The following is a 23,804-nucleotide window of genomic DNA, read 5'->3' on the forward strand; positions in this document are numbered from 1 at the left end:
GCATTCAGCTTGGTCTGTTTATTCACACTACATGCACATATACCTGCACATATATGGTACCCCATTGGTTAAGAATCATTGTTGCAGGCCAGCTTTTGGTTATGATCATTGAAATGTTTTCATGTTTGATAGGATCCCATCAAGGAAGAAATGTGTACAGGGACAACTGATTCAAGATACCCTAACCCCACCACACAACTTTATGTGTTCACTTTCCACAGTAATAGCTTGAAATGAAGGCCCTAACCCCACCACACAACTTTATGTGTTCACTTTCCACAGTAATAGCTTGAAATGAAGGTCAACAAAAGGACTGTCTCCCACTCACAATGATCCTCAACAACCCCTCATAATTAGCCAATTATCCAACTATCTAATCTAATCCCGAGCATTGATTTCAAAGACTACATGGAAACTAGCTAATCGAAAGGATAAGACAGGCCGCCGAAGACTCCCCCCCCCCCCCACCCCACAAGTCCTCAGTATTCTGGTAGCAGTAGAAATGCTGTCTCTATCTCTATGTTGGACAAGTGGATGGGGATGGTAGCAGGAGATTAACAACAAGGCAGCAAGAGAAAGCCTCGCATTGACCTCCATTTGTGCTTTTGACATTGAGGAGGGAGCAAGAAAGAGCGGTAACACCTTTCCAAAAGATAAAGTTGGACACCCCAAAAGGCAGTCCTCACTTTGATGGTGGTAGGATTAATTATGTCAAGTGGGGAGGATTAGATGTGAGTAGGCAGCGTAAAGGGGAAGTGGATGCGGGGATTTCTCCCTTGTCTTCGCCCAGTGTTTGGAATCTGAGACAGATAACTTTGGCACGAGCAATGAGAGCTCTCGGGGCTTCAGAAGGGGCTGTGGGGATAAGCACAAGGGAGACCAGAAGAGAGTGAACTGGAAATATGGAGGGGAATCAAGGAGATGAGGTTTGACGGACCTGATTGGCTTCTAGCATTTGAAGCATTCAAGGGTTTCGGTGTGCACTGCTAAGGTACAAGGTAGAAACTTACACCACTCCACGTGGCAAAATAATAAGGAATTATATCCTCATCTCAGTGGATTGCGCACTTTGATAACCTTAAGTCGAGGTAGTCACATGCATTCTATTCTATTTTATTATTATTATTATTATTATTATTATTATTATTATTATTATTATTATTATTATTATTATTATTTAATGGACATGGAGAAAAATTATAATTACGTGAATCTATTATTGTTAATTTTAGATATTTTGAATCAATGATTTAAGCTCAAGTTGCTGACTTATTTATCTCGTCGTCATGATAAATGATAATATCGATCTACTATTAGAAATGATACTGTCCAATATACATTGATGGGGTTGGAAGTGAATCATAACTTGGTAACTATTGGATATGATGAAGGATCTGAGTATATATATATATATATATATATATATATATATATAGCAATTGATGATGTCATAATTATATCGTGAGCTATTGTGAGTATAACGATAAACTCAAGTAGAAAAGAAATATTCATAAATATATTATATTAAGGTCCGATAAAAATGTAAGTCATATAAGAATTTGGCTACCGAAAGGTAAAACCATGTACGAAGAAGCATGTATAAGAATAAAGACAAAGCTATCGCAGAGCATTGCTTGAGCTCCAAATGAAGCCATGGTGCGTTGGTAATCCAATGTCTCTTTCCTTAGACGACTAAGAGGTGGAGTAGATTTCAAACCCTCGAGAGTGTAGGATCTTGGAAAACTTCCACCCTCAAAAAAGCACAAGTAACGTCATACACAGTGTCAAAAGCCATGCAGAAGGAAGTCAAGTAGTACTCACCACTTTGTCTAAGACTTCTAGACCTGGAATTTGTTTCTCCCTTCCTTTCTTTGTTCTACCGATTCCAGTCAAAAGCAGCACCAATTTGTTGATATGTGTGCATGGCATATATGAAGGCTCTTAACTCCACTTGACGACTGAAAACTTTGTGGAACATTGTGCATTGCTTGTTCATGCACCATTCTTTTGTCCTTTTGGATGATTTTTCTTTAAATTTGTTTGCAAGGAAATCCTTTAGGTTATTTGTTTTCCTTTAAATTACTAAAATAAGTAATCATTTGTGAACTATGTCTCAGAGAAAGAGAGAGAGAGAGAGAGATATCTTTATTTGGTTCTTGGTGATGTGAACCATGTCCAAGGAATCAATCTATAGAATGACATGTTTGCAAATGGTCCTTTTATTCTTCTTTGACTACTTCAATAATGGAGAGAGAGAGAGAGAGAGAGAGAGAGAGAGAGAGGATTAGCACCTGTGGCTATGAGGATTGCCAAGTCAATGTCAAGAATAAAAGCTTGCAAATCTCAGTCCAAAGTTCTTTAGGATCAAAGTTCAAAAGAGAATCCAATTAATTGCAAACATTTATTGTATTAGTTCAAGAGAAAAATCTCACTTAAAAGAGGACATTTGGGACTTCATCTTGACAAATAATCATCAATTAATTAGTCTCTTCCAGAAAGAAAATATAAGCAAATTGTAATAAGCACATAGGGTATATTTGGAATTACATTTTAAATTATATTGGCCCAACATGATCCATTAATATTAATGTTTATTATTGGATATTAATATTAATGTTTCTCCAACAAGAGGCCAAAAGATTCATACATTAAACTCATTCTCATTCAACAGGAAGCTGATCTAATCCTTTTTTATATGGTGGGGGTCACTTGAAATTATAGCTTAAAAATCTAATTTAACTGTTCCAAGTGGCTAAGCAATGTGACCTTTCCCTCCTTCGATTATAACTTATGGCTTCGTAGATTGTCTGATGTGTATAAATGAATGTATCTTGGGATAAGCATGCGTTATGGAGTGCATTCTTTCATCACTATTTTCATATTGATTACATTGTTATTTTTACGTTACTATTTTCATATCATAATAAAATCATTTAGTCTCGTATTGTTTGAGGAGTAGGAGAACCAAGAACTCATAAATCCATCGGATCTCTTTTATCCTAAAGGTGTTTTTTTTAAGCTCATAAATCCATCGAGATCACTCCACCAAGTCCCATGAGAGCAGGTACCCCATCCCCGGCATGTACTCGTAGAATGGATCCATGCTGTCGCAGGGGATCACGAAGCCGTAGTACAGGTCCTCCCTCGGCATCTTCTTCAGCGACTCGATCAGTTTGGGGAGCCGGAAGTAGATGTCGTCGTCCGCCTTGACCACGAAGTCCTAAGGCGGCCGGTCCCCGTCGAACAGCTTCGGGAGGCTGGCAAAATACGCGTAGGTCTTGCCCTCGTTCATGTTCTCGGTGCAGTTGAGGATGATGATGTCGTCGTAGCGCATGATCTCCATGGCCACCAGCACCCGCTGCTCCTCCTTGGTCAGGTTGCAGGGGACGAAGCGGACGTCGACGTGGGCGGTGAGGTTGGTCTGGAGCGAGTAAACGAGGCGGAGGAGGTGGCGGCGCTCGTACAGGTCGGCGCGGGTGAGGACGCCGAGGAGGAGGCGGAAGTCGGGTTCCACAGTGACGGGCTCGGTGAAGCTGACCGCAGCCGCGGAGGAGGAGGGGCGGCAGGCGGTGACGAACGACTGCAGCTCGAACTCCTTCGGGTAGATGACGAGGTAGACGAAGGCTAGCAGGACGACGGCGAGGCAGACGAGTCCAACAGCGGCAGGAGGCGGCTTGTGCAGGGTGGCTTTCATGGCTGCAGCGAGTAGGCGGAGACTTAAAGCTGCACTAGTCGGCAAAGAGAACAAGTACAGCACATAGACTCGGACTTCTACGTGAGGAGAAGGACATGAAGCAGAGGTCTCAGGTTTGGTGCAAAGGCACAGCTGACCTTTGCGCACATTGGTCATTCGTCAGTATCCCGCAAAACGCGTGAATCCAAGGCGGAGAAGAAGGCGAAGTTTCAGTGAGAGAGCAGACGAAATGTGACACGGAACACTATGTCAGATCTGAAGGCTTAATCACTTGGACTTTCTTTGGTCCAATTATGTACGATGGTGGCAACAAACCGAATCGTTTCCAATACGAGAGAGAGAGAGAGAGAGAGAGAGAGAGATGTTTGCAGTGCACTCGAGGCTATATTGTTGCTTGCAGATGAAACCATGCTACATCTTCCTTGTAAAAGCCCCTACGAATTAACTAAGCCTCTTAATTCCATGGGAAAAGAAACCCACAAATACATTGTTGATGATGACACAGGTTCACCTCAACAGATATAGATCATCCGTCCATATGGGATGGATGGAGCAGACCAGTCTCTGTACACCCGCTTGTTCCTACCATTGCTTCGGTCATGCGTAAGACAACACAGAGAGGGGAAAAACCTTGGAAGGTCTATAAATGATACAGCTTAGAAGGCTTCAGCCCCTCAGTGGCGTTGAAGTACTTGAGGGTCGTCGCCCACCTCAAGTTGTTCTTGAGCTTGTGCACGGCGATGGTGTCCGGCACGAACTCATGCCGAGAGCACAGTCGTGGCTCCTCCATGTAGTCGTACATCGCCAACTTGATGTCGAACCTGTTCTTCCCCCGACCTCCGGCTCTCAGCCACGACCCCGTCACCAAGTCCTCCGGCCCAACCTGATGATCCCTCGGCATCTCCGACGTCGCAATCCACTCCACCAAATCCCACGACAAGACATATCCCATTCCCGACATGTAGCTGTTCGGAGCTCGCCGGTCATGGCAGGGAGTTAAAAAGCCGTAGTACATGTCCTCCCTCGGCAGCCTCCTTAACGATTCCGCCAAGTTCTGAAGCCGGAAGTAGGTGTCGTCGTCCGTCTTCATGACGTAGTCGTACGGCCGCTCAATGCCGTTGATGCCCTCGAGGATCTTCGGGAGGCTGGAGAAGTAGGTGTAGGTCTTGCCGTTGTCCATGTTCTCGGTGCAGTTGAGGATGATGATATCATCATAGAGCATGATCTCCATGGCCACCAGCACTCGCTGCTCCTCCTTGGTGAGGTTGCAGAAGACAAAACGAACATCGATTCGGGCATCGGAGACGTTGGACTGGAGGGCATAAGCGTGGCGGACGAGGTGCCGCCGCTCGTAGCTGTCCGGTAGGGTGAGGATGCCGATGAGGAGACGGAAGTCAGGCTTCAGGGACACGGTCTCCATGAAGTTTGTTAGCGAGGAGGGCCGGGAAGTGACCATGGACTGGAGCCGGAACTCATTGGGGTAGATGACGAAGAAGACGAGAGATATCATGGCTGCCGAGAGGAGGACGAAGGAGATGTTGGAGGAACAAGTATGCAGGGATGGCTTCGTCATGGCTTGCCGTGGAAGCCCAACGGATCTACAAAGGTTCGACTGCCCCTATATGTATATATGGTTGGCGTTGGGACAAACATCACTTGGAGAAGGGAATGCTGCCGAACTTATTCACCGACCAGTTGGCAGACGGATTAGCTTTCCCCTACAAAAACGCTGAGGAGTGTAATTAGCAGCAGCATTCCAAATTGGTTAGGTCTTTGCTGCAGTCTTCGATGGGTATACCTTTCTGAGTTCTGACTACTAAGAGAGACGTACAAGGCGTTCCAGTCATCGTCCTCTCATGGAGTTGGGGAGGACCTAACGCACTGCCAAATCCTTATAATGCGATGGAGGTCAGATCCAGAGATGTCATGGCAAGCCTTTTGCTGGTGGCATGTCCGGCTATCATCGTCCGGCGACTCTGTAAAACCAGGATTAATTTAGTAGGAGAGCAGAGGTGGTTGAGGATCTATCGAGTGGCCTCAATGGATTTTTGGAATCATAGAATCTTCATTTAATTAATCACAACTAGAGTAAATATGACTTCTATCTTTCTTGCAGAACGATGTCATCGACTACTTCAATATAATTAATCACATTAATGCTAATACACATAGCAATTTCTCATAAAATTCTTCTTCCACCTTTGATATGGACCAATATGTCATAATTTTCCTCACTTGAGTAGTCCTCCCCATTATGATGTGCCTACAAATCTTTTCCTCACTATGTTTAATGATAGGTCAGTCTGATATCATAATTCAACCATCAACTTGACAAACCTAAAATCATACAGTCCGACCTCAGGTTAATAATTATAATCCTTACAAACCAACTCAAATTATCAAAAAACAGAGTATTTGCTCAATGATTGTCTGGGGATCATTTAGATCAGCAACACAAATTTAGGCCAATTTGTTCTAACAAAATCAAATGTTTACAGACTAAGAGCAGATATTTTAGCAGTATAAATAACATATGCCTTAACCCACAAGTGCATTAGCGTGGCCCAAGCAATGTTTGAGATATTCAAGGCTAAATAATCCAGTGCAAATATATTATCAACAAGTAATATAGAACATATTTTTGTTTCTTATTTGCAAAATGAAAAGAATGCAACTACATATGTACTTCATAAAAGGCAAACTAAAACCTTTTGAGATAAATACTCCTCCCTAGCTAGGTTGGCTACCAAATCAGTAGTCCAAACTGCCCCCTAGGTAAAATAAATGAGTGCCCTCCATGATATTTTATAAGACAAGTATAGCATATTGCTCACATTTGTGGAAGATCTAAGGCCAGTTAAAGAAAGAAGACAAAAATAAGTTTCCTACCAATAATGTATTTGATGACTTGGGAACCATGATGATTTACGATAAGAGGAGCGGCCCTTTGGAAGCAGTAAAGATCTTATATGGTACATCAATGTCGGCAACCATACAAGCAGTTGGAGGCAAAACTAGGATGTGTTTCATAAATGAAACATAACTTTACAAAGAAAAAGGAAATAAGTTGTAACATTTTGTAGACAGAGAAACTTCATTGAAAACAGAGATGGATGCTTGCATTTTATATAGATAGATATGGAAATTTAAATGTTGCATTCTACATTTTAGACCAACATAAGACCATGCAGCAAGATTCTTTTCATAAAATGATCACAAGTTTATGCTGGTTTTCTTAAGTCTTGTTTAAACGAAATAGCTTCTGGAACGGTTGAGTTTGGTTTCGCACAATATAAAATCATCCAAACTGAACCAAAATTGTAGAGTCGATGGATATTTGTCATTTATCAAAATAATCAAATTGTCTAAACTACATATTTGAGACCACGGCCTTATAACATCAATACACAGAAGAAACTTAAACTACACTGTGAGATAATCCCTCAAACTGTCTTGTGCTTCAGGTAATTTACTAGCACTATCCATCGTTTGCATTAAAGATGTTATTATGTCCTTTAACCAGTAAGTAAGCCGGCTTGAGAACCACTAAGCAGTATATACTCACTAAACTATCAACAAAGTTTAAATTTTGAAACACTCGACTCGGAAAATCTAATTTTCTATTCACTCAGACATGCACATAAATTCATCATGTTTGCATTAATCCATATCTTGCTCAAACATCAGTGAAAACTTACGACCAAATTAAAACTAGGTCGAACCAGGCATTGATAGAAATATTAAGATATTGCCATTTTGATTCAAATTTCTCCAGTTATTTGAGTTTATTCTGACATAGATTGTTCAATTTTAAACATTGCCATTCAATTCCTGGTCTTGGATCTCTTTTTCATTCAATGCTCTAAAATCAAAAGAAGGAACCTGATAGGGGTAAAAAACTGATTTGACATAACACCCCGGATTTGACGTGATGCACCCCCACGTCGGACACCCTGTGCGGCACACTGCCCCAGAACGTGCATTAACAACGACACGACGTGCACCCACACCCGCCATACCCAAACAACCTCCTCGGCTGACCCCTCATAGCCGGCCGAGGCAGGGGATGGCGCTGACTGACACCCCCCATACCCTGCGGCAGCTCGGCCTTCCACGCAACGACCACGACGACAGGCGCCATCAGAGGTACGACCCTGCCCCGACAGGATGGCACATCAGGTAACATCAAACCCACTTATAAATACCCTCTGGCTCCCAACAGGAGGGGACGATCTCACTCAAAAACTCCTCTCCACCATCACTGACTTGATCGTCGGAGGGGTCGGGCCGAACCACCGACCCGACCTGTGTGCAGGTACTCGACCGCCGCCGAACCCACTTGACGCCGTGGAACTTTCCAGTCAGATCCCCCACATCAGTCACCACAGCACCCCCGGGGAAGCCACGTCTGATCCCAGCCATTTGGAGCCTTGAACCAGCCGCGTCGACACAGAGGTCACGGCTAAAAAAAAAAAGGTTACTTACCGTAACAGATTGGCGCTAGAAGGAGGGCCGTCCAAATGTCAGGCAATCAGCGAATCCGCCTCGGCGGATCCTCAACTACCGAGCTCCCCGCCTTGGGGGAGCATCCCCCGCATAATGAAACCCACGACGACCGCCCCGCGGCGGTATCGGAGAGCTACTGGCGACTGTTCAATGACCCAGGCTTATCACCCCCCGACGGCGCGCCTGCCGGCCCGTCGTTGGTATCACCCGAGGCTTTTCACGACCTCGTCCACCAAGTCCGGAACCTGACAAGCATGGTCCAGACCATCATCCCGATCGTCTCCCAACGGACCCCTCCGCACGCGACCCGGCCCTCGCCACAACAGGAGACCCCTGTCCAGAATCACGTACCACTTCCTGAGCTCCCCATCTCACCTCAAAACCCCGCAGCTCGGCCCGGGAGCCGAGAAGCAGAAGACACGGCAAGCCGACCCGACCCCGAGGTTCCGACCGCCGACTCGACTAATGCCCTACGGGCTCAGCTACGCCTTGTCAGTCAAAGGCTTGACGAGGTACAACAGGAAGTCCGCAAGTCAAAGGGAGAGCTCGGGGCAGACGGACGCCAAGGATCTCCGTTCACCCCCGAGATACAAAATCAGGCGATCCCGCCGCACTTCCGCCTCCCCTCTTTGGATGCGTATGACGACGCCACCAACCCGGCAGACCACGTGGCCGCTTTCCGCGCCCAGATGGCGCTATTCGGAACTTTCGACGCCCTGATGTGCAGGGCATTCCCAACGACTCTGCGCGGGCCGGGCCCGCACGTAGTACGGCGGCCTGAAGCCGGGGACCATCGCCTCCTTCGACCAGCTCGCCAAGGATTTCGAGCTTAACTTCGTGGCATACGCCCGACCTAAACCGTCCATGGCATTACTCCTCGGGCTCAATCAGAGGGAGGACGAGCCCCTCTCCCACTTTGTGAACTGATTTACAACCCAAATCCGTGGATTGTCGGATGCTCACCCCTCTTTCTTGATGCAGGCATTCATGACAGGCCTGCACCCCTCCAGGTTCTTTTGGTCGCTCGTAGAGCGACCCCCCGTCGCGGTCCCCGAGATGCTCCAGCGTGCCAGTCAGTTCATCGCCGCGGAGACTTGGATGTCTGGAAGGCGGGAGGAACACAAAAAGGTCAAGTCAGAACCGCCCCGACAGCAACAACCCGCCGCCTCCCGGCGAAAGTTGGACAGACCTGACCCGAGGCCTCCTCTTCCCGCCTTGAATTCGTCCCGGACTGAAATATTCCTACACGAAAAGGGGAAAGGACTGCTCAAGGACCCTCGCCCGATGAGGAACCCGCGGGAGCTCGCGGACCGATCGAGATATTGTCGATTTCATCGGCAGCACGGGCACGACACTAAGCAATGCTACGAGCTGAAGAGGCAAATCGAGGAGCTTATCCTCAGAGGTCACCTTGACCGGTACCTCCGGCCGAACAAAGAGCAGTCGCCTCGCCCAGAAGGTCCCGTCGAGCGGCACATCGATGTGATAGCCGGGGGCCCCGCATCAGGGGGAGGTTCCATGTCGGGCAGGAAGGCGTATGCCCGAGCCGCGCCTGACAAAGCCTCGGGGCACGAGCCGGAGCCCGAGATCACCTTCCCAACCGGAGCTACCGAGCGACCCGACCACAACGACGCTTTGGTAATATCAGCCAGGGCAGCCAACGCACAAATGAGGAGGATCATGGTCGACACGGGGAGCTCGGCCAACATACTCTACTTCGACGCCTTTCAAAAGCTGGGCCTGGTCAGGGAGAATCTGAGCCCGATGTGCTCGGCGCTCACCGGTTTCACGGGAGATTCAATATCACCCCTGGGGGCCATTACTTTACCCCTGACTTTGGGGACCCCACCGAAGTCGAAGACTGTGATGGCCACTTTTCTGGTGGTCGACCTTCCTACCGCCTACAATGCCATACTCGGTCGGCCGACCCTCAACAAGGTCAGAGCGGTCGTCTCGACCTACTACCAGACCATTACATTCCCAACTCACGCTGGAGTCGGGGAGGCTACGGGAAGCCCTCGAGAATCCAGGCGGTGCTACCTTACCGCCGTATCATTGGGCAAGAGAGCCAGGACCGAATCGCCCCTGGAAGATCCGCGGGAAAAGAAGAAATTGACTCCCCATCCCGAGCCGACGAGGTCCACCGTTGACATTCCTTTGCAAGAAGCTCGGTCGGACCAGACCGTGAAGATCGGATCGGAACTACCAGAGCGGGAACGGGAGCAGCTCGTCGATCTCCTACGGGAAAATGCCGACGTCTTCGCATGGTCCCCATCGGACATGACGGGCGTCGACCCCGAGGTCGCAGAGCACCATCTCAACATCCCACCTGACGCTCGCCCGGTGAAACAAAAGGCCCGGCGCCAGGCCCCTGATCGACAACGTGCGATACAAGAGGAGGTGGACCGGCTCCTGGCCGCGGGCTTCATAAAAGAAGCCAAATATCCTCAGTGGCTATCCAATGTAGTCCTCGTGAAGAAACACAATGGAAGCTGGAGGATGTGTGTTGACTACACCAGTCTCAACGATGCATGCCCTAAAGACTGCTACCCCCTCCCAAAGATCGACCAGCTGGTCGACGCAACAGCCGGTCACGCGCGACTCTCTTTCATGGACGCCTACTCAGGGTATAACCAGATTAGGATGGCGCCCGGCGACAGAGAGCACACAGCCTTCCTCACCGATCAAGGCGTGTACTTCTACAAAGTCTTGCCGTTCGGGCTGAAAAATGCCGGGGCCACATACCAGAGGACGGTAAACAAGATGTTCGCCCATCAAATCGGAAGGAACATGGAAGTCTACGTGGACGACATGATCGTGAAGAGCCAAGAGGCTGGAACACACCTCGCCGACCTAGCCGAAGCCTTCTCCACGCTACGCAAGTTCGGCATGCGGCTCAACCCCGCGAAGTGCGCCTTCGGCGTCACCTCCGGGAAGTTCCTTGGATTCATTGTGCACGAGAGAGGAATCGACGCCAACCCGGAGAAGGTTCAAGCGATAATCAATATGCAGTCTCCCCGGACGATCAAAGACCTGCAGCGACTTAACGGGAGACTTGTCGCCCTGTCTCGCTTCCTTGCCCGATCGGGCGATCGCTGCCTCCCATTCTTCAAAGCGCTCAAAAGCCCGAAGAACTTCCAGTGGACGTCAGAATGCGAGGAAGCTTTCAAACAAATGAAACAGCACTTGGCCAGCCTTCCCCGGCTCGCCTCCGTCTCTCCGGGCGAGAGGCTGGGTCTCTACTTGGCGGCTTCCCAGCATGCGGTCAGCTCTGTCCTGGTCAAGGAAAGCTCCGGCCAACAACTCCCGATCTACTACGTCAGCCACGTCCTGAGTGGACCTGAGGAGCGTTACCCGCCGATAGAGAAGCTCGCGCTCGCCCTAGTGCTCTCAGCTCGGAAGTTGCGCCCCTACTTCCAGGCACACCCGGTGGAGGTCGTCACCGACCAACCCCTTCGGCAGGTCTTAACGAAATTTGATGTTGCAGGACGGCTCCTCAAATGGGCGGTGGAGCTCGGCGAACATGACATAAGGTACTCGCCCAGGACCGCCGTCAAGGCCCAAGTGGTAGCCGACTTCATTACGGAGCTGACGCAACTAGAGGACGCAAATCTCAAGCGGGCTCCCGAAGCTTGGACCCTACACATCGACGGCTCGGCCAACTCAAAGGGCGCAGGCGCAGGGCTGGTCCTCCTCGCCCCTGACGGACGCTCGTTCGAGCGATCCCTTCGCTTCGGGTTCAAAGCCACCAACAACGAGGCGGAGTACGAGGCGCTCTTAGCGGGACTAAGGCTGGCCCTCGAGATGCAGGTGGCCGCGATACGCGTCCTCACCGACTCACAACTTGTGGCCGAGCAGCTCAACGGCGGATACGAAGCTCGGGACGCGACCATGGCGAAATACCTGGCACGGGTAAGGGACCTGACCCCCAAGTTTCGCTACTTTACCTTATCCAATGTTCCGAGGAAGAAAAACGAACGAGCCGACGCCCTACCTAAGCTGGCGTCAAAACCGACCTCCGAGGCACGGCCGGAGGTTGAGGAGCTCCCTGCTCGCGCCATTGAAGTGGCGACTACGGCCTCAGGCAACGCCCCGATCACGTGGGTGCAGGAGCTACTACGCTTCAAGCGGGACGGAACCCTTCCCCTCGACAAAGCCGCGGCTTGGCGCCTACGTCGTACACACGTATGGTACACCGAGGAGAGCGGCCGACTTTACAACGGTCCTTCACCTATCCCCTCCTGCGATGCTTCGAGCCTGACGAAGCCCAGGCGGTCCTAGCCGAAACCCACAAGGGGGTCTACGGCGAGCACATCGGCGGGCGAACCTTGGCGCACAAAATACTTCGCCAAGGCTACTACTGGCCGACCATGTGCCGGGACGCGAAAGCTTACGTACAGCGGTGCAGCTCGTGCCAACAGCACGCCCGTGCTCCCCGACAACCCGCGGTCCCGCTCAGCCCCATCGACTGCGCATGGCCATTCGCGCAGTGGGGTTTGGACCTCCTCGGACCCTTCCCACCGGCTTCTGGACAGCGGAAGTACATAATTATAGGAGTGGACTACTTCACAAAGTGGGTCGAGGCCGAGCCGTTGGCGACGATCACGGAACATCAAATGGAGAAGTTCGTGTGGAAGAACCTGGTAACTTGGTTCGGGTTGCCCAAGGCCATTATCACGGACAACGGACCTCAGTTCGCCGGCAGAAGGTTCCAGGAATTCTGCGCCAATCATGGCATTCAACTGAGGTTCAGCTCGGTGGCTCACCCCCAGACGAACGGGCTGGCAGAGGTAACCAACCGATCCATCTTGGACGGACTCAAAAGAAGAGTGTCCGCAGCCCAGTCAGCCTGGGCAGACGAGCTCCCCAGCGTACTATGGTCACTGCGCACCACTCCTAAGGCCGCGACCGGAGAATCCCCGTACAGATTGATGTTCGGGACCGAAGCCGTCTTGCCACCCGAGATGGCTGTCGCCACCCTTCGGACAAAGAGCTATGACGAGGAAGTCTCGAACGAAGGACTTCGTGCCAGCCTCGACGTGCTCGAGGAGCGACGCGCTGACGCGCACTTGAAAGCCCTCTCTTACCAGAGAGCCGTCGCAAGGGTCTACAACAAAAAGGTACGACCCCGACCGATCAAGTTAGGCGATCTAGTCCTACGAAGGGTCGAGGTTAGCGACCCGACCCGAGCAAGGGGAAAGCTGGCCCCCAAGTGGGAGGGACCTTATCGGGTCGTCAAGGTAGTCCGACCGGGTGCTTACCGCCTCACGTCGATGGACGGTTCTCCTTTGCCGAGAACCTGGAACGTCGGAAACCTTAAGAAGTTTTTCGTTTGAAACGAAGAAACCTTTTCCGTTTAAAGAGGAAGAACTCTCTCCCGAAGGAAGAAGCTTTTGCCTAGGAAAAGAAGGGAACAATAAAGCGGATGGAGAAAAGTCTTTCCTTTTATTGAAGACAGCAAACCAAAATACAGGACCCGACTTACAAAACCCGGCCAAAAAAAACAAATACAAAACCCCTTTATTTTTGGGGGACCTCTAGGCGATCGTCGAAGGGGACTTCCTCAGGCATATCCACCCCCCGGTCCTCGGGGTGAGGGGTAAAAGGGTCCTCCTCCACCTCGAGACCCGGGTGACGAGCACGGAAACGGGACGTAGCGATACGGTATCCATATTCAAAGGATACCCGCCCCGTCCGCGTCAGCCCGAGCTCGAACCCCTCCGACCTCTTGTAGGCCTCAAGGAGCTCCTTGTCTCTCGCGGGTCGGAGACGGGCCTCCTCCGCCAGCGCCTGCGAGGCCGTCTTCGCCTCAGCCTTCGCCTCCTCCAGCTTTTTGTTGAGGGCGCTCGCCTCCGTCTTCACCAGGCGGAGCTCAGTCCGCTCCACCCTTATTGTTTTCTGGAGTCCCTCGTTCGCCTTCTTAGAAACCTCGAGCTCCGACCGGAGGCGCGCCGCCTCCGCCTCCAGGTCCAACGCACTCTGCTCGGCAGCCGCCACGGCCTCCGGACCAGCTCCGGCTCGAACCTCTTCAACCTGGCGGACGAGTTCAGCGTTGCGACTGGCCAGGCCCCCGATGACCCGGCCGGCGTCGCGCACCTTGTCCATCAGGGCCACCGCGTAGTGGAGACCCTGCATAGAAGGAAACAGGTCAAGGAGGCCGGCGTCGGACAGATGAACCGGGAAAGCAGGAACACGCTTACCCAGGTCAGTGACTGGGCCAACTTGTTGAGCAACGCCTCCGAGGGCAGGACATACAAGTCCCGAGCCATATCGGGATGGAGCGCGCCTCGGAGGAACGTCGCGGAGGGATCCCCTCCGGCCCACACCTTAGACCCCCGGGACAAACCCTCCCAGCGGGGAACCAAGGGGTCGCTGAGCTCACCAGGCAGGATCTCGCTCGCTAGCCGCGTCAGGTACGGCTCCCCGTCTCTGGCAGGAAGCCGGCAGAGGTCGCGCACGGAGACAGGGCGAAGACCCTTCCCGGCCGTCCGACGACTAGGGACTGCCCCTCCACGATGAGAGCTCGCCTCGGGCCCCTTCGACGGGGTTGTCTTCGCCTTCTTCGAAGGGCGCCCAGCCTCGACCTCCAACGGGGCGCCCGCCGAGCCGGGTTGCGGGTCGGTCGACGGAGCGGGAGTAGGAGGTTGCGGATCGGTTGGCGAAGCTGGAAGGGGGGGCTCTGAACCCTGACCCCCCAGGAGCGAGCGCAGGTTCACCATATCTACAAGAAACAAAAGAAGTTAGTACCCAGAGCCAACCACGCAAAACGCCCGGACGAAACGTAACTAAACATACCCATAGGCGTCGGGCTGAGGCCCGCCTCGACCAGCCATTACTCGGTCATGGTACGGATGGCCTGCGACCTAGGGAGAATCTCCTTGAGCCTCACCAGAGCTTGGCGCTCTGCCTCGCCCAGACATGGGGTGGTGTTATCGATCGCCCTCGCGGACCACCGAACCCCGAAACCCCAGTCCTGCGCACGGCTGACATAAAAAAACCTCCCCTTCCATCCCTTGTTACTGGAAGGGGCACCACCAACTCGAAAACCCATCCGGGCTGACAAAAAATAGCCCCACGAACCCTTGCAGAGGCGGTAGCAGGAAAGAAAGAGTGGGGGTGATGTTGGCATAATGGCATTCCCCCAGGAATACCACCAGGTAACGCCAAGAGTTTGGCGCCACCTGAGATGGCGAAATCCGCCAGAGAGACAGGCTGGATGCTATGAGGGGGTGAAGAGGAAAACGCAAGCCCGCCTCCAGGGCGTCGAGGGTCAGGGCGAAGCCCTTCGGGACTGGGTCATACGCCCGTTGACCCGGCTCGGGAGCACTGAGGATATGGTCCTCCGGGATGCTATAGCGCGCCCGGAGTTCCTCCAGCAAGGCCCCGCTCACGGTGGAATCAATGTCGTGCGGCCACATCAGAGCCTCAAGGGCTCGTGCCGCTTCTCCGTCGGAGGACGCAGCGGGAGACGGAGGGGGACTTCCCTCCCCGGTTCCGAGGACACGAAGAGAAGAAGAGGATGGAGAGGAAGGAGGAGAAGAAGGAGACGACATCCCGACTGACCTTAAGAAGAGAGGAAGAGTACGCGGAAGACGGAAGGGGACCGGGGAGGCAACAGCATAGCTCGAAAGAGAAAGTACGGCGGCAAAAGATAGAGGCGGAGTCAAGCCTCCGCCATTTAAAGGGGATGACTCGTCAGAACCAGCGCCCCTTCGCTTCCCAAGGACGGGCGGCAGCCCACTCACCCGCGACCGTCACGTCGCATCGGGAGACCCCCAAGGGCGCTCCGCATTAATGAGGGCCTGACGTGGCGGCCAGCGGCAGCGTGGTGCGAAGTACTGGGGCACCCAATCATACCAGCTTCGAGAACTGGCGACTACCAAAAAGGGGCAGCCCTGTACCTTCCCCAGGGAAAAAGCAACCCGGCCTCCCGCGCCCGCGCGCAGTCAGACGACCCATCAAACGGCCAAAGAACCAAGTACCACCTCGGTCGCAGCCTGCCTGCGCTGAATGCCTCGGCTCCGCTCTTGCCGAGCCCGCAACCTCGGTCGCATAATACCCGAGGCCTCCTCGGCTCTCGGTTTTTCGCCTCCCGAGACACACCTGCGTGGTCACCCCGCCTGCGTTGTGCTCCTCGGCCCTCAGCTTTTCGCCTCCCGAGACACACCTGCGCGGTCACCCCGCCTGCGTTGTGCTCCTCGGCCCTCGGCATTCCGCCTCCCGAGACACACCTGCGCGGTCACCCCGCATGCGTTGTGCTCCTCGACCCTCGGTTTTTCGCCTCCCGAGACACACGTGCGCGGTCACCCCGCCTGCGTTGCGCTCCTCGACCCTCATCGGCTCCATTGCCCCCGAGTCCAATCCTCCTCAGCCTCCCGACTGAGTTGCGCGCCTCGGCCTAGCACTGCTCGAGATGCATTCACGCGACCGACCCGTCTGCGGCGCGCCCCTCAGACCCGCCTGAACAGCCCGCTTGAAGCAGAAAGTCATGCATCGGGCTCCCTGCCTGCAAAACCGACGCATAGCTCCTTTCGGGTGGGGCATATGATAGGGGTAAAAAACTGATTTGACATAACACCCCGAATTTGACGTGATGCACCCCCACGTCGGACACCCTGTGCGGCACACTGCCCCAGAACGTGCATTAACAATGACACGACGTGCACCCACACCCGCCATACCCAAACAACCTCCTCGGCTGACCCCTCATAGCCAGCCGAGGCAGGGGATGGCGCTGACTGACATCCCCCATACCCTGCGGCAGCTCGGCCTTCCACGCAACGACCACGACGACAAACGCCATCAGAGGTACGACCCTGCCCCGGCAGAATGGCACATCAGGTAACATCAAACCCACTTATAAATACCCTCTGGCTCCCAACAGGAGGGGGACGATCTCACTCAAAAACTCCTCTCCACCATCACTGACTTGATCGTCGGAGGGGTCGGGCCGAACCACCGACCCGACCTGTGTGCAGGTACTCGACCGCCGCCGAACCCACTTGACGCCGTGGAACTTTCCAGTCAAATCCCCCACATCAGTCACCACAGCACCCCCGAGGAAGCCACGTCTGATCCCAGCCATTTGGAGCCCTGAACCAGCCGCGTCGACACAGAGGTCACGGCTAAAAAAACAAAAGGTTACTTAACGTAACAGAACCAATAAAAGTGTATCAATGCTACCAAAATTTATTCAACTCCAGAAACCATGATAGGAACTAAGTTGTAGAATGTGCTTTGAGCTTTAAGGTTATACAATTACAAGCATCAAGTAGATGACCATTGGTATGACTACAATAAAAAACCTAGAAAAAAAAAAGTTAATTAGATTTCATTAATTTGATAAACTATATCTCCCTCTACCATCTGGAAAGAATCAATGAATAGTACGAAGAACATCAATACCGATATTGGCAATATAGATGAAAGGACTGTTCAAGATAAAGAAGGATATACTAACAGAGGAATCAAAAACCAACTTTAAATTACCAAAGCTAATGCCATAGTATCTATCACAAAAGATCTCACCTTTGCGGCTCGATACCAGACACCCCTTCTCTGACGATCACAAACTCGCAAGAAGCCTCGGGCAAGTGTGGCGCAAACACAACCTGCATCCACCTCCTAGTTCTCGATGAGCCAGCGTCGTCCGCAACGTCGTCCTTCCTCGACAAGAAGAGTCTAGTATTTACGCAATTCGCCCAAGAGAGCCCTAAAGCCGGGCAAACCCGCCTCCCCGAAGACCACAGAGAAGCGTAATTCCCCACCCTCTGCCCATTGGCTCCTTCCTCGGAGCCGACGACGTCGACGACCTGGTTGGTCACGACCACCACCGACCCGAATCGCCTTGCTTGCTCCTTGAGCTTGGCTGCGATCTTGAAGAACAGGAAAGATCGCTTCTTTAGGTCTTTGGGGTTGTTATCGAAGTCGGAGCGGAAGAGGGCAGCGATGGAGTCGACCACGATGAGCCTGACGGGGAGGTGGGTGGGGGGACGAGCGAGAAGGCCGTCGACGGCGGCGAGGAGGGAGAGGAGGTCGTCGGGGGAGTGGGCGGCGGCGACGAAGATGTGGTCGAGAGGGTCGGCGGCCGAGGACGACGAGGAGAGGGCGTGGAGGCGGCGAATCGGGAACGGGAACTCGGAGTGGATGAAGAGGGAGGCGGCGGAGAGGCCGCCGCGGGAGGGGGGGAGGAGGGCTGCGAGGAGGAGCTGGAGGCAGAGTTGGGTCTTGCCGGCGGCACTCTCGCCGGCGATCTCGGTGACGGAACCGACGGGGAGGCCGCCGCGGAGGAGCCGGTCGAGGACGGGGCAGCCGAGGGTGAGCTTCTGGGCCGGAAGGAGGGGGAGGGGGTTTAAGGGTTCGATTCCAGGTAGCATGACGACTCCGCCTTCTCCGTCGAGGAATGGTTCGCAGAGGTGTTGATGAGGGTATCATATTGGGCCTTACTCAGCCCAGTAAAATTAGGCCGTATTAATGCTTATATAGGCCCAAATATCTTTGAGATAAGCAAGCACGCAACCGATCGAACGCTTGGTCACCTTATCCAACGGTTTGAAACAAAATCAAACACCTCTCGCGGATCGTGGAGTCATAGAACCATATGGAAAATACATATAGTATAGACATATAAAACTGATCACCAACAAGCGCATCTGGTGTAGTGGTATCATAGTACCCTCCCACGGTACTGACCGGGGTTCGATTCCCCGGATGCGCACTACCTTATGTTATTTTATGGTGTAATTTTATTATTTATTTGTTTTATATATATATATATATATATATATATATATATATATATATATATATATATATATATATATATATATATATAACATGAAACCATATAGAGATGAAGATAATGATAAATATACTCCTCCAAACCCAATTATTACAGTTAGAATGAAGCAAGAAAGCAATGGATTCCTTCAAACCCTGCAGCAGACCATTTAGCTTATAACCCCTGACGTCCTCCCAAGTAGCCAACCATTCATACGGCAAAGAATAGGGCGCCCGCCACGGTGAGTCCCACGCTGATGCAACCCGCCACCGGAACTGCTGCCGATTTCTGATCCTCCTCCCCCCCCGCAGGAGACGGTGCATCTCCGTCTGCTGCAGGTCCGGCAGCCGGCGAATCCGCATCCGGTGCGTCTGCTTCCGGTGCGTCTGCCGCTGGCTCAGGGGCGCTCGCCTCGGGGGCCTCCGCCGGACTGTCAGCCGTCGAATCGTCCACGGGCGCCGGTGCAGGCACCGGCACCTCCGGTGGCGCTGTTATTGGAGCGCCGAAAGGCGCCAGCGGCGTGCCGTTGATGCCTTGCGGGACGATGACGGCGCTGATTTGGAGAACCGAGAGGTTGTACGGCTTGGCGGCGACGGACTTGACGTAGGTGGCCACTAGCGGCGACCCGGGTACCCCCGACCCGAAGGCAAGCCGCCCGTCCGACAGCTTGGTGGCGTTGAGGAACCCCATGCGGTTGGCGGCGACGCCGGTGGTCTGGAATAGGGTGGTGAACAGGGTGGACCGGCGCTTGAGGTTGTGGATCTTCTCTTTGTCGTAGTAGTCGAGGATGACGTGGATGGAGAGGACCTGCTTGAGCGTGTCGGAGTCGAGGCTGGAGAGGGAGGAGGCCGCGGAGTTGTCGACCGCGAGGACGGTGATGGTCTGGCGGCGGTTGACCTCAGAGGCGATGTCGGCCTGGCTGAGGAGAGAGTTGAAGTTGGAGAAGTCGGGGAATTGGGAGAGGAGGCGGGTGATGTTGTGGGCGGTGGCGGAGGAGAGCAGGACGAGGAAGGAGACGAAGACGAGGAGGAGGGAGAGTTGGGGCCTCGAAGCCATTGTGGGAGGCGGAGGAGGAGGAGGAGTATTTGGGTGACTTCACAGGAAGAAGGGGGGGAGATGAGGAAGATTTATAGAAGTCGAGGAGGATTTCAGTTGGGGCAGTTGGAATGCGATCTATATTTGGATCTCTCGTCCCGCCAAATTTGGAGGGAGACCGGTCAACGTATTGTTGCGGTCCTTCGGAAAATGTTGACCCAGCTGCAAATCAAACTTACAAGTTAAATCCACTTAGATAGGTGTTACGATCTCCCTTGTTTAGGGCCAATTTTGTTCGAAATCAAAGGATAACATGGCATACATGACAACTTAATCTAATGAGATAATGATCTTTAGGTCGAGCCTTATACTATACATACGTAATATTAAGTTGATTCTGATTCTACTCATCATAACCTAACCTAATGAGATCATTATTTTATTAATTTTATTTAAAAATTTAAAATAATTAAGTTAAAGTTAATAAAACTATACTCATCATAAATTTCCTTTCAAAATGAGACTAAATCAAGAGTATTACAATATCTCTTCAATCATCAAAGTAAAATAATATCATAATAAAGTATTAGAGTTTTATTAGAGTTTATAAACTCGAATAGACTATGACAAACCAATTAGGATTAAAATGGTGATGAATTTTATCATTTTCAATTTAATAATAAAATAATTATAGTATTATTGGTCGAGCCTTTTACTATGTCTAATATTAGATTGATTTTGAATCATAGTAACCTAATCTAATGGGATAATTGATTTGTGAAATGTTAACTTTGTTAAATTAAAATTAATAATATTACATTAATTATATTTTTATAAGCGGATCGACATTTTAACTTACTTTCTAGATCAAAAGTACTAAAATGATATTGTAATAAAGTATTACAATTTTATTAGAGTTTATAAACTTTAATATACTATGATCGACATATTAGAATTAGAACGGCGATGAATTCCAACTCCTCTTTTGTATTATCAAGAGTTTCATTTTTACAGTAATAATAAAATAAGTTTAATATTATTAGTTGATTCTGATTTTAATCGTCACAACATAACCTAATATGATAATTGATTTATTAATTTTTTTAAAACTTTTAAAATATTTATGTCATGACTTGGGCTTTATTATAATACACATATCACCCTTATAAGTCAATATTAGTCTGTTGGGCTAATAGGATTATAATATCTAGCTTTACAATATGATAAGCTATTTCACTTTTTTCATGGGTAGTTCTTTCCTATCTTAGTTCTCTCATTTTATCTTAATACTAAGTTGATTCTGATATTAAATGTTATGACCCGACCTAATAGAATAACTAACCCATCAACTTTATTTGACCTAAACTATTAGTTAAAAATATTAAGATTGATAATAATATGCTCGTCAGATCTTTATGAGCTAAATTTAGTTTTGTCTACTTCTAACGTAAAACTAATCAAAATATTATAATTTAAATAAAAAATTAATAATATTATATTCACCATATTCTTATATGTCAATTTAAATTTAAATTTACTTTGGAAGCTAAACTGAGAGCAATAGAAAACCTCTCTTTATATTAGGATTATAACCGAGAGACATTAGGATTAGAATGATGATGAACTTCAAAATTTTCTTTATATTATCAAGAGGTTTTATTATCATAATAATAACAAAATAATTATAGTATTGTTTGTCGAGCCTTTTACTATGCCCATTACTAATTTCGGACTTAGTGCGAAAATTGATTTATTAACCTTATTGAAACTTTTAAAATATTTAAATCAAAATTAATAATATTGCACTCATTATATTTTTATCAATCTAAATTTTGATTCATGAGATTAAATCGAGTATTAAATAAGACCTAAGTTTCGATCATGATTAGAATAGTGATGAATTTTCATAAGTTTTATTTTAACATAAATAATAAAATAATTATAGCATTATGTTGAAGATTCTTCAAATCTAAATAATTACAGAAAATATTTATAGTTTTAATATTGATATTGATGTTTTGATACGATGAAAACATGTGCAAGAAGTGATTTTGTCAAATGTGTTGGCCCATTCTTATGGTATTGATGGAAGAAGTGCTAATCGAACTGTATGAATCTCTCTCACTTACTACTTAATCAATCCGAATTATATTGTATCGACCTGTGTGACAGATAGAGGTGAAGTAAAATATCATCCATATGATCCATCGATCAACCAAACCCTGTATATATATTTCCTTGTTCAGCAGCCTTCCTCGCAGACACAATGGATAACATGCCTCCTACCATACAGGCAGGCGCATGAAGGGGACCAAAGAAAGACGACAAGGGTGAACCAATATGACCTTTGCCTTCCAAACCTCCGACGTTCAAATGGCACCAAGCACAGCAGCACCCATGAGGAGCCCAAGTGCCGCGCCTGCCACGACCCGCCCTGCTGAAGAGCTTGGTGTCGTCGTCTCCGCGGCCGGACCAGAAGTTTCTTCTGATTCTGCCGTGGGCGAGGAAGCTGATGCGACGCTTGCAGCTGGTGCACCTGCGCTTCCCTTGGGAGCGTCGACCGCGGCGCTCGCACCTGGACCCTCGACGGGGGATGCGGCGCTGGCCTTTGGAGCAGCAGAGGAGGCCGGCGTAGAAGCCTTCGGAGTTCCGACTGGAGTGGTGGAGCTAGCTTTGGGAGCCTTTGCGGTCGTGGCGGGTGCGGCAGAGCTTCTCTTTGGAGCCGCCGAAGGGGTAGGGGTGGCGCCGCCGCTCGTTGGAGCTGGTGCGGTTGCGGAGCTCGACTTCGGTGCCAAGGCAGCTGTGGTGGTGCTCGAGGACTTTGGAGGTGTCGCGGGAGCGGCGGGGCTCGTTTTCGGGGCCTCCGCCTGGGTGGTCGGAGCAGCCTTTGGAGCTGCCACAGGGGCGGCGGGAGTAGTCGTGTTCGCTGTAGCCGTTGCCTCTGGGATGTCGTCCGATGGCTTCGTCGTCGGTGGCGCAGCCGACGCTTTCGGGGAGGCGGCGGCCGGCTTTGTTGTCGCCGGCGCTGCGCTCCCGGCTCCGGACGGCAGGATGGCGCTGCTGATCTGGAGCACCGACAGGTTGTACGGCCTCGCCCCGATGACGTTGATCAGGTTGGAGTTGAGGGGAGCGCCGGGCGCGGCCCACCCGAACACCATCTGCTCGCCGGGTAGCTCGGTGAAGTTCACGGAGCCGCCGGCGAGGGTGGGGAGGAGGGCGGACTTGTTGAGGTTTTTGTCGAAGATGTAGGGGTCGTAGTAGTCGAGGAGGATGTGGGCGGAGATGGCGGTCTTGATCTTGTCGGCGGGGAGGGATGAGATGGGGGAGATGGCGGTGTTGTCAACGACGAGGACGGTGACGGTCTGGCGGCTGTTGATCACGTCGACGAGCTTCAGGTCGGTGAGGTACTTGGTGAAGGCAGAGTAATTGGGTAAGGGGTCAAGGATCTCCTTGACGTCGAAGGCCGCAGCCGAGGCGACGAGGAGAAGAAGGAAGGGTAAGGGTTTCGAGGCCATTTTATCGAGAACAGCGGCCTTGGCCGTGTCTTCACCTCGGAGGGCTTCGGGATGTCGTCCGATTGAACAGACGAGGCGTGAAGGGTATATATATGGATAGAGAGATAGACGCTCCCAGGACGTTGCCAACTTTGGATGTGTTCGCCCGCGATCATGGATCTCTGGAGGGTGGAGTTTGACCAAGTCGCATGTCTTGTGTTGTTGTATGGTGGAGAGGGAGATGGTGCCAGGTCGACGTTTTCGTTGACCAATTCCACCCAATTTTGATTTGATT

At 50.7% G+C, this 23,804-nt stretch overlaps 5 protein-coding genes, 1 non-coding gene and 1 pseudogene across 7 annotated transcripts; 1 reads left to right on the plus strand and 6 right to left on the minus strand.

Moving 5' to 3' along the window:
* Window positions 1-2,972: 2,972 nt before the first annotated feature.
* On the minus strand, window positions 2,973-3,850 carry LOC135594520 (uncharacterized; annotated as a pseudogene).
* A 266-nt stretch (window positions 3,851-4,116) lies between these two features.
* Window positions 4,117-5,269, minus strand: LOC103997871 (beta-1,3-galactosyltransferase pvg3-like). The gene has a single exon (XM_009419200.3). It carries the CDS (start codon window positions 5,265-5,267, stop codon window positions 4,335-4,337), a length of 933 nt encoding a protein of 310 aa, XP_009417475.2. The 5' UTR covers window positions 5,268-5,269; the 3' UTR covers window positions 4,117-4,334.
* A 22-nt stretch (window positions 5,270-5,291) lies between these two features.
* On the minus strand, window positions 5,292-18,627 carry LOC135593050 (DNA repair protein XRCC3 homolog). 2 transcript variants are annotated; one of them, XM_065082857.1, is made up of 2 exons: window positions 17,729-18,627; window positions 5,292-5,670 (listed from the first exon to the last, which is right to left on the minus strand). In XM_065082857.1, exons 1-2 carry the CDS (start codon window positions 18,574-18,576, stop codon window positions 5,655-5,657), a joined length of 864 nt encoding a protein of 287 aa, XP_064938929.1. In that variant the 5' UTR covers window positions 18,577-18,627; the 3' UTR covers window positions 5,292-5,654. The 2 variants fall into 2 exon arrangements, with proteins under 2 accessions (XP_064938929.1, XP_064938928.1); XM_065082856.1 differs by lacking the exon at window positions 5,292-5,670 and adding an exon at window positions 16,845-17,325.
* On the minus strand, window positions 11,395-15,478 carry LOC135593049 (uncharacterized). Its single transcript, XM_065082855.1, has 2 exons — window positions 14,401-15,478; window positions 11,395-14,329 (listed from the first exon to the last, which is right to left on the minus strand). The coding sequence occupies exons 1-2, from the start codon at window positions 14,917-14,919 to the stop codon at window positions 13,721-13,723; spliced, it is 1,128 nt and encodes a 375-aa protein (XP_064938927.1). The 5' UTR covers window positions 14,920-15,478; the 3' UTR covers window positions 11,395-13,720.
* Window positions 18,628-18,846: 219 nt separating the features above from the next.
* On the plus strand, window positions 18,847-18,917 carry TRNAG-CCC (transfer RNA glycine (anticodon CCC)). Its single transcript has one exon. It is a non-coding gene; the product is annotated as a tRNA-Gly (tRNA).
* A 241-nt stretch (window positions 18,918-19,158) lies between these two features.
* On the minus strand, window positions 19,159-20,069 carry LOC135593052 (fasciclin-like arabinogalactan protein 14). The gene has a single exon (XM_065082858.1). The coding sequence runs from the start codon at window positions 20,034-20,036 to the stop codon at window positions 19,191-19,193; it is 846 nt and encodes a 281-aa protein (XP_064938930.1). The 5' UTR covers window positions 20,037-20,069; the 3' UTR covers window positions 19,159-19,190.
* Window positions 20,070-22,384: 2,315 nt separating this feature from the next.
* On the minus strand, window positions 22,385-23,530 carry LOC135594521 (fasciclin-like arabinogalactan protein 3). Its single transcript, XM_065084890.1, has one exon. The coding sequence runs from the start codon at window positions 23,528-23,530 to the stop codon at window positions 22,385-22,387; it is 1,146 nt and encodes a 381-aa protein (XP_064940962.1).
* Window positions 23,531-23,804: the final 274 nt, after the last annotated feature.

Source organism: Musa acuminata, chromosome BXJ1-9 (genome assembly GCF_036884655.1).
Source record: "Musa acuminata AAA Group cultivar baxijiao chromosome BXJ1-9, Cavendish_Baxijiao_AAA, whole genome shotgun sequence".
Taxonomy (NCBI): domain Eukaryota; kingdom Viridiplantae; phylum Streptophyta; class Magnoliopsida; order Zingiberales; family Musaceae; genus Musa; species Musa acuminata.

What these genes read in the sequence shown, in the direction of transcription:
- LOC135593050 (XM_065082856.1), bottom strand. Translation starts at nt 18,576, where the DNA reads ATGCTACCTGGAATCGAACCCTTAAACCCCCTCCCCCTCCTTCCGGCC. An exon ending in TCTGGTATCGAGCCGCAAAG is followed by an intron (nt 17,326 to 17,728) that starts GTGAGATCTTTT and finishes TTGTTTTTTTAG; the next exon opens with CCGTGACCTCTGTGTCGACG.
- LOC135593052 (XM_065082858.1), bottom strand. Translation starts at nt 20,036, where the DNA reads ATGGCTTCGAGGCCCCAACTCTCCCTCCTCCTCGTCTTCGTCTCCTTC.
- LOC135594521 (XM_065084890.1), bottom strand. Translation starts at nt 23,530, where the DNA reads ATGGCCTCGAAACCCTTACCCTTCCTTCTTCTCCTCGTCGCCTCGGCT.
- LOC103997871 (XM_009419200.3), bottom strand. Translation starts at nt 5,267, where the DNA reads ATGACGAAGCCATCCCTGCATACTTGTTCCTCCAACATCTCCTTCGTC.
- LOC135593049 (XM_065082855.1), bottom strand. Translation starts at nt 14,919, where the DNA reads ATGGTGAACCTGCGCTCGCTCCTGGGGGGTCAGGGTTCAGAGCCCCCC. An exon ending in TGGCCCAGTCACTGACCTGG is followed by an intron (nt 14,330 to 14,400) that starts GTAAGCGTGTTC and finishes CCTTCTATGCAG; the next exon opens with GGTCTCCACTACGCGGTGGC.